The sequence below is a fragment of the Tiliqua scincoides genome, chromosome 6, assembly GCF_035046505.1.
Source record: "Tiliqua scincoides isolate rTilSci1 chromosome 6, rTilSci1.hap2, whole genome shotgun sequence".
Lineage (NCBI taxonomy): Eukaryota > Metazoa > Chordata > Lepidosauria > Squamata > Scincidae > Tiliqua > Tiliqua scincoides.
The window spans coordinates 51,816,412-51,830,953 of record NC_089826.1 but is presented as its reverse complement, the minus strand read 5'-3'; the positions used below and the strand labels follow the sequence as shown (position 1 = coordinate 51,830,953).

General features: G+C 43.6%; 1 protein-coding gene across 3 annotated transcripts in view; it reads left to right on the top strand.

Moving 5' to 3' along the window:
* LOC136655427 (probable ATP-dependent RNA helicase DDX60) overlaps positions 1-14,542 on the top strand; it is an 87,332-nt gene that overhangs the window by 23,959 nt on the left and 48,831 nt on the right. For all 3 annotated transcript variants that reach the window (XM_066631872.1, XM_066631873.1, XM_066631871.1), the window contains exons 4-10: positions 830-1,016; positions 3,482-3,823; positions 5,590-5,706; positions 8,432-8,563; positions 11,605-11,757; positions 11,949-12,090; positions 12,643-12,798. In XM_066631872.1, the coding sequence (XP_066487969.1) occupies positions 830-1,016; positions 3,482-3,823; positions 5,590-5,706; positions 8,432-8,563; positions 11,605-11,757; positions 11,949-12,090; positions 12,643-12,798 (1,229 nt within the window). The remainder of the gene's footprint in view (positions 1-829; positions 1,017-3,481; positions 3,824-5,589; positions 5,707-8,431; positions 8,564-11,604; positions 11,758-11,948; positions 12,091-12,642; positions 12,799-14,542) is intronic.

Genomic DNA, 14,542 nt, shown 5'->3' with positions numbered 1-14,542 from the left:
GTTAGTATCCTGCCTGAGTGCTGGAGACCAGACCCACAACCTCTCTTGGGCCTGGTCAACCCTCCCCCCTGCCCTCCCCCACGCCAAAATTTCCCCATTCTGCTCTCCCTCCACTCTTTCCAACCCCTCCCCCAATGCTGGCCAACCTTGACTGGTGCAAACTTACCAACCTGGGGCCTGGATCTGGTGCAGGGAAGCTGGCGTGCGTCCTTGCACCAGCCTCCCTGACTCTGGAGTAGTCATAAGCATACTTTATGGCATGTTCACGACTGTCCCAAGCTGGTGCAAGGGACTTGCATGGGCTGAGTGCAGAGTTAGGATTGCGCTCTTAAACACCAGAATGTGGTGGTTTGTGTTTTTATTCAAATATTTTAAATACAAATGTGGTGTTTCGTGTTTTTAACAAAAAAAAACCACTTCTGTTTATTACCCAGTCAAAGCAAAATTTACTCTCAGTTTTCTTTATCTGTTTTGCTTATTATGGTATTTACAAATCTTCTCCTTTATTTTTATTATTGTTGTTGCACATAATGAAAAATCTAAAAAAACACTAATTCAGAAAATTCTTTTCTCTCATTGTTTGCATGGAATTTTCTCACCCCTGCCTTTTTGGTTCCTTACTTCTCTCTCCATTTCTACTGCCTCACTTCTCTTGATACCATTGGTTGAAGTTCTCTGATGTCGCAGTGAATTTGGAAGACTGCCATAGCTATAGTAGGCTTAAATCTGCATGCCAACATTCCCTTTTCTAAAGAACTACTTAAAGGAAACCTTGCATCTGAGCATCCTATTAATTACTGTCAGTTTAGTATGTGCTTCGTTTTCCTAGAGTCAACTTGCTAAATGACTATGATGAGTCCAAATTTATTCTCATTGATGGAGATTCATTGATCATCACCTGTGCAAGTGACTTGACGTTACTGCAAGGGCAGAGTTTGCACTTCTTTTACATGGTGGAATGCTTTTTGCTGGATTTCACAAGCAAAGGAGCCAAATGCACCATTGTTTTCTTCAAGGTAAGTAGTTGAAGCACTGATGTTGAAGCTGTCTTCTATAAAATAGTTCATAGTTAAGGCTGCAGTCCTAAGTGCATTTGTACCTAAGTAAGTTCCAGTTGAACTCAGTGGGACTTACTCCATATAAATTATGCAAAACATCATTCTACTATGCTGCTTATCTTGAAATGTCAAGGCATGGCAGTAGCGGTAACAGATCTTCCCCTCTGCATGCCCCAGGGCAAAGGTCCACTATGCTGTCCCCCCATGTGATGCCGCCCCCCCATACTTACTCAGCACAACGGAACCTCGCACAACACCAGGGACGACTGGGAAAGCCTTCGGAGGCATCCCTGCGTTCTTAAACAGCACTTGTAGGAAATTGGAAGTACTGCATAAGATCTTGGGTAGCTTACAAAGGCTTTCTGCATGGTCTGGAGCACTACGCGAACACAATGCTCAGGGCATTTGCCCCCTGCCCCTCTCCATGCTTGCCACTGGGAAGAAGTTAGCAGGGATGGGAAAGTTCAGTGGGCTTGACTCAAGTCGAGTCTAGAGTCACTGCCCCCCTGTGACTTAACTAAAAAATGAGTCATTAATGGGGGCACTTTCCTAGTCGCCAAGTCATCCTTTCACGATTCTAAAAGTCAAGTTGCCCCCTTTAAAAAGTTGCCCCCTTTAAAAAGCCCTCCAAAGGAAAAAATGGGGCTGCTGCCGGGGTGTGTGTGTGTCGGAGTTCTCCTTTAATACTCCCCTGCTGCCCCGTCCCATCTGTAAACAGGGCGGGTAGGAGGGACTACGTGGGAGTGCAACAGAAGCTGCAGTAGGGAGGAGGGTCACAAGCAGCAGCTGCAAGGCTTACTAGGATGACCCAATCCGTGGCAGCTCTACTCAGAAGTAGTCCCATTTGCGCCAGTCATTCAGGGCTCTTCCCCCCAAGTAACAATGGAGCCTTGAAAAATATGGAGCAGTGGAAAATATGATTGCTATGAACTGCCTCCCCCTTCCCCTCTTCGAGGGCTTTCCAACCAATAGTAAGGCAAGAACCCCCTTGGTTTCTTCCTCCTGCCCTACCTCAGCCAAAGAAAATGTCAAACCTCCCATTCTTTGTCCCCATTCCTATCAGAGAAGGGAAAAAGAGCTTGCACCCACCTCCTGCCCTCCCCTGCTGCAAAAGGAAAACATTAATCCTTCCCTGCCTCCTGACTGGAACCTCCCTACTGCTTGTCTGGTCTGAATGATGACCCCACAAGGTTTTTCACACAGTGAAAAAAGTAAGCAAGCACTCCCAGATGCAGACAGACTTGAGTCTGCATGCGTGGGGATGAGTGCCGAGTAAGGGGGCCCTTGACCCAAGTGTTTTTCTGAGTCAGTGGAAAACACACATTTTCACAACTCAAGTTCGAGTTGCATGACTCGAGTTCCCAACCCTGGCAGATAGTAAGTCCTTCTGCTAAGTACTTATCAACTTTGTAGGCTCAGAATCTTCAGTTACACTTTACTGTTGTCCTCCCTGTTTTGGGGATCTGCTCACTGCAAATTTTATTGAACTTTGTTCAACATTTGTGCTGTTGAGTTCTGATACATGCAATAACTAGCTGAAAGAAAACCTTGAGATTATGGATGCAGGGCTGTTCTAGGATCTGTCATGTATTTCTTGTAGCTCCAAATCAAGCTCCTTTATCTCACCTTACTGTTATCTAATTAATCCAACTTGTGAGAATATTTCCCCATATCCCAATGAGTTTCTGTTGCAGATTGCAACATTAAAGAGCTCTCCCATGAGGATAAAAGCCATTCCAATTGATGGAAAGACAGAATGCTGAAGCTGTGATGACCTACAGTGCAATCCTGTATATGTTTGCTTAGAAATAAGCCCTGCTGAGTTCAGTGGGGCTTACTACCCATTAATATACATGGGATTGCTGCCTTCAGCTACTCTAATGGACTGATTTGGATATTACTATCCAATCACCCCACCCACAGCATAATTAGAAGGATATGCATGCACATCCCACTGCCCTCCTGTGCCACATGCTCACATGGGGAAGATAGTCTAAACTGCCCTAACTGTGCTGTTCCAGGTCTACTAATAGTCATATTGGAGCTGCACAATATGGGGTGGTTCAGAAATTCAATCCCTACATGAATTTGTGGGGCAGGACAGCATACTGGGGAAACATGTATGTCATTGTTTTTAATCGCACAGTGGGAAGGCCATTTGGATGGTATTGTCCAAATTCACCCTATGGATGCTGTTACATGTGTGCAGGCTTTCATGTGTGAATCTAGCATGCAGATAACTGCACATAGCATTGCAATCTTAATACTGTCATGCCAAAGAAAGTCATATTTTGCTTTCATTAGTATGTGGCAAATAACTGGAAATTGTGATACTTAAAAATAATGATATATCTATACTTATTTTTATATTACACATGTATACCCACATAATACATTTTTATCTACATAATACTTTTTTACAGGATGCGGAACATGTATATTTTGGGAATCCTGATCTCCTTTCTTTGCGAGCTGCATTGATAGTCCATCTTCTCAACCACACTGATATTCCAGTTGAGACTGAATTTTTTAACTGCTTCGATGAGAGCTGGAGACGTTTTCTGAAAAAAAAATCCCTGCATTTCTTAGTAATCTCTGATGAAGGACTGAATAAGTGGCAGACCAGTTTTCTCCATATACTTATTATTCATGCCTTGTCAAAGAATCTCAGCATTGTCTTTACCTCTGGCCAAGAATCTGATGCTGTCAGAATTTATGGGTACCAAATACACAGTCTTCAGAGTCATTGGCTATTTTTTAAACAGGTAATAATGATATAGAGAGAAGTTAATTAACAGCACAATTCTATGCCTATCTATTCAGAAGTGAGTTCCATTGAGTTGACTTGGAATTACTCCCAAGTAAGTGTGCACTTGCTTCTAAGTGAACACACACAGAGCGAGTAGTGGCTGCAAAAGCTGAGACGGTGCATGCACTCCAATTGCTTCCTGAGTGGGGAAGCAATTAGAGTCTATACTCTTATATAACATAAGAACAGCCCCACTGGATCAGGCCATAGGCCCATCTAGTCCAGCTTCCTGTATCTCACAGTGGCCCACCAAGTGCCCCAGGGAGCACACCAGATAACAAGAGACCTCATTCTGGTGCCCTCCCTTGCACCTGGCATTCTGACATAGCCCATTTCTAAAATCAGGAGGTTGTACATGCACATCATAGCTTGTAACCCGTAATGGATTTTTCCTCCAGAAACTTGTCCAATCCTCTTTTAAAGGCGTCCAGGCCAGATGCCATCACCACATGCTGTGGCAAGGAGTTCCACAGACTAACCACACGCTGAGTAAAGAAATATTTTCTTTTGTCTGTTCTAACTCTCCCAACACTCAATTTTAGTGGATGTCCCCTGGTTCTGGTGTTTTGTGAGAGTGTAAAGAGCATCTCCCTATCCACTCTGTCCATCCCCTGCATAATTTTGTATGTCTCAATCATGTCCCCCATCAGGCGCCTCTTTTCTAGGCTGAAGAGGCCCAAACGCCATAGCCTTTCCTCTTAAGGAAGGTGCCCCAGCCCAGTAATCATCTTAGTCGCTCTCTTTTGCACCTTTTCCATTTCCACTATGTCTTTTTTGAGATGTGGCGACCAGAACTGGACAGAATACTCCAGGTGTGGCCTTACCATAGATTTGTACAACGGCATTATAATATTAGCCGTTTTGTTTTCAATACCTTTTCTAATGATCCCAAGTATTGAATTGGCCTTCTTCACTGCCGCTGCACATTGGGTCGACACTTTCATCGACCTGTCCCCCCCCCCCAAGATCTCTCTCCTGATCTGTCACAGACAGCTCAGAACCCATCGGCCTATATGTGAAGTTTTGATTTTTTGCCCCAATGTGCATGACCTTACACTTACTGACACTTACACTTACCTTACACTTACTTACTCTTGTACCTCCTCCAGTTGGTACCCATAGCACATGCTATGTTTTGCCCCAGGGGTGGTATGCCACTGATTATATGTATAATTCTACCCTTAGTACCAGTGCAGTAGGGTGAATTGTGCTTCTATGATGAAAACCTGTGCATGTTTACTCAGAAGTAAAACCTACTTTTTCAGTGAGACTTGGGGCCCAATCCTTTCCAACACTGATGCAGCCCCAAAGTAAGGGAACTAATGTTCCTTTACCTTGAGGACGTCTCTATGAATGCCCTCCCACTGCAAGATGTAGTGTGCACCTATTGGCATGGCTGCACCAGTTCTGGAAAGTTGGATAGGATTTGGCTGTTACTCCAAGGAAAATGTACATAGGATTGCAGCTTGATATTGGTGCTATAGTACTTGTGTTGGAACCAGTTAATTGTTTTATCAGCATAGACGCTCAGAGTTTGCTCAGCATAGATGCTCAAGGCTGGGTTTGCTGGATAATGTGAGGTCAGAAAATGTAACTGTTGTAAGATTCCTTCTCTTTTCCATGTGTAAACATTCTGAGTTGTCCTGAAAGTCAACAGTCCCTTGATAGGAATAGTTAACTTATGAGAACCTGAAATATGATTCTGTGCTTATTTCTTTTAAGCATCAAGCAAATATTAAGCTGTACGTGGAAAGTTTATTGAAACCTTTGGAAGAGACTACTACGCAAAAATTACTTTCTCTTTTGAGGTGTCCGTGTCTGGAAGCTGTGCAGACAAAAGTAAGTGATCTTTTCATAACTTAAACTCAGTGGTTCTCAAACTGTCAGTCGTGCCCATCAGTGGGTCTTGACCTGATTTTTGGTGGACCTGACACTGGCAAGCTGATAAGTCACAAGGAAAATGGAGACCTATGAAAAGTGAAACTGAGCTGCATATGCATGCTCTCTCATGAGTAGGTCTTGGTCCACTTTGAAGGCCAGGCTGAGAGGAATGCAAGGCCACCAGAACGGTCCCAATCCAATGAACACAGGCCCCCCAAAAAATCTCAAGAAGGAAGTCCTTCCCAAGCTGACAAGGAAAATGTATTGATCCCTATGGAAAGTGAGACTGAGGGCGCAATCCTAACCAACTTTCCAGCACTGAGGTAAGTGCAGTGTGGCTCCAAGGTAAAGGAACAAACATTCTCTCACCTTGAAGAGGCCTCCCTGATTCGACTGCAGGATGCAGCATGTGTCCCATTTGCGCAGCTATGTCAGTGCTAGAAAATTGGTTAGGATTTGGCCTTAGGCACACATGTGTGTTTACGCACAAGTAGGTGACCATGCCTCAGCTCTTGTGACAGGCCAGGCAAAGGGGAATGCAAGATTACCATAATGGTCCTGAGCATGGTCGCCTCCCCACCATAGTAAAAAGGATAAAACCTGAGGCTCGAGCAACTGATAAAGTGAAACTTTTATTTGTCTCATAAATATAGGTGGGTCCTGAAAGAGTGCTGTTTTAAAAAGTGGCTCCCAGTGCTAATAGTTTTTAGGAATCACTGCATTCCTTCTTGAGACATTTTCCAAAGTTGCTAAAGATGTTGATCACCTTGCCCATTACAGGCCATATATATATATAAGAAACTCGCCTGCCTGAAGTGTGGGGTGGAAGGGAAAGCAAGACAGAGTACTGAGGGCCCAATCGTACGCTTGTCTGGTGCTGCATGGTACATCAGTGCCAAAACGGCCGCCACTGTATCCTGCAGGGCCAGAAAAGCAGTCAGAGGTCTCCTTGCGGGAAGGGAACATTGATTCCCTGACCCCATGTAGAATTCCAGTGGCCCTGATGGCTCTACTTGGAGCTGCATCAGCTATTTAGCTGGTGCAGAACTGAGGAGAACTGTGTTGGGTTCTGAGGCTCAGGAGGGCGGATGGAATGTGGCAGCAGCCTCTGCTGCCATCCCTGCTCCCCTCCCAGGCCTGAACTGCCCTCCCACCTTTCCCCATCTTCTCCTGCCCCAAAAGGCCTTTCTGCCACCTGACAGGGATCCTTACCGCCGTATGCTCCTCTTTGGCATCCCACTAGCGCAGAGGCCAAGCTGGCCTTTCCATTGGTGCTGCTTTTGGCAGTATCTTATAGCACTATTGCTATAGCCTTTACTGGGGCAGTGTGTGGGCTGCTGGTGCTGCCCTGGCATTGAATCAGACTGTGAATCGGTACTATATTCAGGGAATATAGCTCAGAGAAAGACTGCATGCAGAAGGTCCCAGGTTTAATCTCTGGTACCTCCAGATAGAAGTAGGAAAGATCCCCATATGAAAACCCCTGCTAGGTTGAACATTGACAGTCCTGAGGTAAATCAACCAATTGACTACCTCAGTATAAGGCAGTTTCGTATGTTCAGAGTGCATCAGCACAATCCTAAGCATGTTGTTTCAGAAGTAGTCCTGTTGAATTAAGTGAGTTACAGGGCCCAATCCTATCCAACTTTCCAGCATTGATGCAGCCATGCCAATGGAACGTGCTGCATCCTGTGGTGGGGGGGGACACTTGCAGAGGTCTCCTTAACGTAAGGGAGCATTTGTTCCCTTTGGGGCTGCACTGCGGCTTCATCACTACTGGAAAGTTGGATAGGATTGGGCCCACCATTGTTCACTTACCCAGTGGAGATCTGCAACTGCCTCCCACTCTCCCTGGATTCAGCATTAGCCATTTTGGCACCTCTGCATGGGGGTGTTGGTGGATAAAATTGAGCTGTTAATTGTATTGTTTTATTTGACTCTGTTGTTGCCATGTGGGCTTCTTGACCCCCTGCTCCATTGGCTTATCATTAGTCACAAACCAATGAAGCAGGATAGGCAGAGATCTGTGGGCCAGTGCATGTGAACAGATATGCCAGCTGGACACACTTCAAAGATAAGAGAATCAGTTCTCTGAGATTATCTTCCATCTGAATTCAGCCGTACCAAGAACTGTCTGCAGTTCTGTATTCTTTGACAGGATTTTATTAAACACATGAAAGAAAAGGAAATCATACAGATATAAGTCACAAAGTTTCTGTGTACTGCTGAATGACAGTACAATACAGGTACAGGAACTTTGGTATCCACTGATTTGACTCGCCACTATTACCAAGGTTCACCTTTAAATGCCTCCTAACAAGGAAAAAAGCACCAAAATCCAATTTCCCACCTTTGTGCTGTTAAGCAGTTATAATTTCATTCCACTAGACTCCATTATTCACCCCATCTAGTGGCTGCATGCGATATAGCGTCTATACCAGTGCATTCTGGGGTGACAATAGAGGAGCAAGAAACCTGGAAGTGGGTCTTTAAAGCTATTTTCCCACTGATTTGGTATCCACTGATTTTTTTAAAATTCACTGGGGGTTCCACAACAGAACTGCCAGTGGGTAATGAGGCACGACCAGTATCTGATATTGTAAACACCTTCCTTCGTTTTAAAGGAAGATATGCATTTATTAGTTTTGCCTTCTAAATTTTATTATTTATACTGTAATGGCAGGTTCAACAGAAATATTTGTCAGTCTTAGACAAAAAGGAAGATAGCCGATATATTGTCTGTATTATCTCATGTGCGTTGGCACTGGAAATACACAATCAAGAATTACAAAGCCCAAGTGCTACTACAAAAAAGGTAAGACCTCATTAGCTACTACATCAAGTTTGCTTTTGCTTAATGCAACACATTTGCAACAGCTGTTCCTGTGGATACAGATATTTTGGGACGTAAACTCTGACAGATGTTTAGAGTATTATTTTCATGTGACTATTTTCAATAGTATTTTCAGTATTATTTTTAGGTTTCCCCTACCCAAGAGCAGTGATTGTTTCTTATTTCCCTGGGATCTCTCTGATTCTCCTTTAGTACTCTTCCTGTTCTATGAGTTAATGTAGTTGTGAGACTGGACAGCTGTCCAGCTGGACAGAGACTAGACCTATGTAGAACAGTGTTTCTCAACGTTTGTCCCCCACTGTACCACTTCGCATGGTTCACCCATTGAAAGTACCACCAGAAGTAACTGGCAATGATGTAATCACCAGTTACTTCTGGATTGGAAACCAGATGTGATGTCACAAATACCAGTAAGAGGCTCAGGGTGAATGGGAGGGTTTTTTTCAAGTGCAGAAAAAGCACATGCTGGAGCTCTGCCTGCTGAGTCTAGCCTCCTACCACTTTTTGTAGCATTGCTACTCTTGCTGCCAGGCAGCGAGGTTCTGGGGGTACTTTACGTATGACAAGACACCACCTCAAGAACCACCAGTGGTACCAGTACCACTGGTTGAGAAATGCTGGTGTAGTGATTTGTTGCAGTTCTGTCCTTCTTAATCTTAGATCAGCTTCTCTGTGGAGAAGCTGATGCACACAAATCTGAAGTAACAATTCATCAAATCCCTTCTAAGCGTATCAACGCTGCATGTAGTAGTGGTGATGGTGGATTGTCCCTTGGTTCCTCCCCACTTGGACCTGCCTTGGACATTTGATGAAACATTTCAGTGAGGTCTGTGTGCATAGAGTGAGGTCCACTCACAATGATTTTACTCTCTGTGGGCTAACCCTGTTTAAATATAAGGTCCAATGTGCAGACTCAGAAGTGAGACACGTGCACCTACAGTAAAGGGACAGATGCGATCTCACAACACTTTTATCCAATACATAATTGTAACCCACTTCAGAAATACATGTAAATCAGGCTGTGGTAAGCTATAGCCAAGAAGAACAACAAATTTTAATAGAATTGCCCCTCTATTGATTACTTAGGGTTACAGCTTTGGGATGGTTTTGAAAGTTCAGGTTAAGGTAGAAACCTTGAGAGATATGAATGAATCCTGTCTACTGAAAAGGCTCCCAGTCTTTTATATCAAATGTGGAATTTGTCCTGTCCTCTAAGACAGTGGTTCTCGGGCATTTTAGACCCGGACCCACTTGTCATGATGACAATCTTTCTGGGACCCACCGGAAGTGATGTCATGCCCGGAAGTGACATCATCAAGCAGGAAGTGTCATCACTGTGATGCCAATGCCGGAAGTGATGTCATTAAGCAGGACGTGACATTACTTCCAGGTTCTCACCTAGGAACTCATAAACTTCAAATGACAAGAGAAAAAATTCCAACAGAAGCTTTTCCCAATTCTCTGTCCCATGTTACCATTGCTACCAAGCATTCCACCTGTAAAATTCAATATGCTTCTTGTAATGAGGTGTGTGTGAAGGGTGTGCTTGCTTCTGGCTAGTGTTGAGCGTGGCATTGATATATTTTGAATATGGCCATCAGTGTTCATGGTACCTTGCAAACTAACTAACCTGAAGCCTCCTACAGATCCAGCAAAACCAGACTTCTGTCCACACCTATAAGATAGGAGTCTTCCATCTCTCCTTGCCCCCCAGAGCAGCCACACGCTCAGTCCATTCACCCCACCCCATCACTCCTAGCCCCCCAGATCAGCCACATGTTGAGTCCACTCACCCCATTTTCCCCCACCCCATCTCTCTTAGCTCCCAGTTCCCTCACCCCTCCCTCTCCTGGGTGTCTCAGTGCTTTCGTTTCTGTATTTGTTGCGCATCAAAACTTTCCCCAAGTAAGTCCTTCATGGGAGGAAGATCCTTTTCTGAGCCCTGAATCCTCCCTCCCAAACCTTGTGCAAGAATCTTTTCAAAGGAGCCCATCCGAGGCAAGGGGGGGAAAGGGCAGCTTCAGACTCCCACCTGAAATTCAAGGGACAGACTGTGCTCTGCCAATACAGCCATGCTCACCGGAGAAATGAAACAGGTGCTGCATTGCTCCTTTGCGCCTGCGCATGCTGCTCTTTTAGACCCTGAGGGAGAGAAGCTTCTCCCAGGGCTGATGCAGGCTTGGAAAATGGTGGCGCCTTCTGCCAGAATCGAAGATGGCACTGCCCAGCACATTTTGCCAGAATCCAAGATGGTGCCTCCCACCTTTTTGTGACCCACCCAAAATTGGGTCACGACCCACAGTTTGAGAACCTCTGTTCTAAGAGGTAGCAGGTGAGGTGGAAGTTGCAGTACTTTGGAGAGCTCCAAGCATGCAATTTGCTGAGGAAGAAAGAGATCTAAAATATCTTCACAATCAAACTGCACTCAGGTTGGCAGTACTAGAACTTTGGCTCAGCACCACTAAATCCTAGGATCCAGTGCTCCTTCTAAGTTATGCGGCTGCATGGCTGTGCAACTAGCATTAGAGCTCTGTGCAGCTTCCTTCATGGCTCCAGAGCTTGTCGATGATGACGACGTAATCACCAAGTACCCCAGAGCTGTGCCCATGCAGCTCTGTTAGGACTCTGTGCAGTCCCTGTAATCCAGGCAGAAACCAGTTGGAAACCTTTTCTACCAAACTTGAAATTCAGTGGTTTTCTCACTTTCCCGCACTGAAATGGGGGAGGGAGGGAACTTTAGTTTTTTCTACTCTACCTAGGCGGGTGAAGCATGACACATATTCCAGGGTGTTAGAGTACACATAGGCCATCAATGGCAATTGATCAGGTATTGTCCACCATCAAGTACCATAGTATGCAAAAACCTGGAGAAAACAAGCATGTTCGCTTGTATGTTGTGGATAAAGATGCAAAATGGGAAACTAGGCAAAATTTCTTCCCAGAATGACTTTGCTTAATGTGTTTCACATACAATTTCTTTTTATTTTTTTATTTGATCAAAGAAGTCAACATTAACGTTGCAAGAAGCTGCAGACCTACTCCGGATGTATTGCCTGAGTGTGGCTTTTTTACATGACTTGCCTCTGTCGCAACGAGCTCAGGTTAGGCTCATCAAAAATTACTGGAATCCGGAAACTAGTGCGCTAATTCGACAGGTAGGTATTTCAGTAGATGCTTGTTTTTCTGCATCTTTTTAGATTGTGAATCCATCTCAGATCAGAAACTTTATATTTATTTGACATGCTCTGAAAACTGCTTTGCAAACTTTTTGTTTGATAAAAAGTATATAAATATTCTCAATTATAATAACAATAATTCTTTTGCTTGTTTTTTTCTTCCATTTTAGCATAAACTTTGCGAATTTCTTGTTCTGAAAAATCTTAACTCTGAAATATTATTAAACATGGATATGTCTTCCTTGCCTGATTTAAGTGATACTCTGCTATGGAAGAACATTGCTTATTATTATGAAGTAGAAGAAGGCCCAGGTACTTCATTTATGTTAGGTTTGTTTGGATTATGAAGATTTTGAATTTTCAGATTCTCAAGCAAGATAACAAATGGTGGCAAGGCTGCACTGAACGGTGTGTCATGTTTTGCAACAGCTATAAAGGGCCTTGCACCATCGGAATGCATGTACCGGTGGCATAATGCCTTAAAAGGATTGGAATGTTAATCTACTATCAGGAAAACATGATTTCTAGTTATGGTTGAAGTGAGCCTATCAGAAAGGTAGCATGTCAAGTGCTAGAAATATATATTAAATAGATCTGAAAGTAAGTTTACAGAATGTATTATCATTCTTAAATTAATTGAGAGTACAAATTACAGTATAAAATCAAAATGTTAAATATAGTGTTATTTTATATGTACTCACATATAAAGTTAGTTTTATTGGTCTGTAGTTAATGAATATTCATAACATTTTTAAAAGGCAGCCATATATCAAAGCTCTAATAATAGTGCCTGTTTTCATCTTGCATCTTTGAACTATGTTAAATCAAAAAATGACATGAAATATTTGTTTCTATTTTTTTTAGAGTTTGATTTGGATATAACAGCAAATATTTGTAGAGATTATGAATACTTGTGGAATGGTATTTCGATGTTACTTAAAACAGTTGACATTGGCGCTTCCTTTCCTGTGAGGATAACTTCTAAATGTTTTCTCACAGAGAAGTGCTCAACAAGAGAAAGTAAGATCTCTCAGATTTATATTACTATAGTCAATATTGTAATACATTTAAATATATTTCAGTCTAATTAAAGGACTCAGAATGTAGTAATAATGAGTTCTCTGTTATTCAGAAGGCCAGGTAAGATATAAATAATTTAGAGCACAATCCTATGCATGTCTACTCAAAGTAAGTTCACTGTATTCAATGGAGCTTACTTCCAGGAAAGTGTGTATAGGATTGCAGCCTTAATGGCCCAAACCTAACCTTACCTTGTGTTGGCAGAGCCATGAGTTCTTTGTGACAGTGTTAGTTCTAGTGACACTAACAGGAAGTTCAGAGCCTTCCTGTTGGAGCTGGCATGCAGAGGGGTGCCTGATGGAGCAAGTAAGTCCAATGCAGTGTTAGGGGCAGGGTGAGAGAGGGCAGGGAGTGGGTGTAATGGGGCAAGGGTGTGGGGAGGGGGCAGGTGGAAGGCAGAACAAGGGAGGGAGGGTTGGATCCCAGCACCAGTGTAGGTCAAGTTTCTATTTCCGTTCTTCTTCTCTCTTCTTTACTCTTCTTGGTTACGTCCCAGCAAAATGGATGGTGCAGATCTGTGGAGAACAATTAGGGCAGTGCAAGCTTGCCCCAGGGTAAGGGAACAAATCTTTCAATACCTTTAGGAGGCCTCCGTGGTTGGCGCCCCCCCTCCCCGATGCAGCATGCGATCCCTTGGCACGGCTGCTTTAGTGGTAGGGGGTGTAGTTAGGATAGGGCTACAAGTCAGTTCTGGAGCAGATTTCATGTCTCTGCAAGACGTTGCACACGTTCTTGTACAAGAAGAAGAGCAACTTTTGGTTTAGTTTACAGTACAGGTTGAATCTTGTTATTTGCGAGGGTCCCATTCCCAGAACTCGTGTGGATGACACAAATCACATTAAAGCAAATTCATTTAAAAAACAATGTTCCTTTGCTAGGCAATTTAAAAACAGCCTTTGTGATGTAACACAGAGTCATTAGGCAGATAATCCATCAGTCGATTTCTCTCCAGGCAATTAGAAAGGCTTTACTATGAGCCAGCGACCCCTCCCTTCACCCAGACTGGGAAAGAATGCGCAGTGATTATCTTTCTTTCATGTGCTCAGGGGAAAGGAGGGGTCGCTGGTTCAGAGCGAAACCTTTCTAAGTGCCTGGAGACAGAATGATTGATGGATTGTCAGCCGGCTGCCCTCTCAAATTAAGGAGACTAATGTTAACTAAGTTTTTCCCTTAATTTAAAGGGCTCTTCTCATCATGTTGAGATAGAAAAATCTGTGGATTTTTCCATGGGTGAAAAATTCATGAATAATTAGGTAATGCTTGCATGACTGTCTCTCTGCAACAGTAAGAAAAGCATTTTTTTAAACTATTACTTTAAAGGGATGCATTTTTTCCCTTCTCCAGGGCTCAACACATTCCTTCACATTTGCAGTGGCCATTCATGTTGAGTCAAATCTATGTATAAAAAAATCCATGTAAACAAGATTGGATTTGTATTTTTTCATGTGCAGCACTAAGCCTTTCTATGATTAGTAGACTCTTGATATTTGGACACATGCAGAAGGTGGAGGATAATAAGCAATAATTTGGATTTAGGATCATAATCCATTAACCCAGTGGTTCCCAAACTGGTGGGTCACGACCCACCAGCCTGGGAAGCACTTGTTACTGGCCCCTTAAGGGGTGGGGAGGAGGAGAAAGCAGCGATGCGAACCCCAGGATCGCGCCACTGCCAGGGACAGTG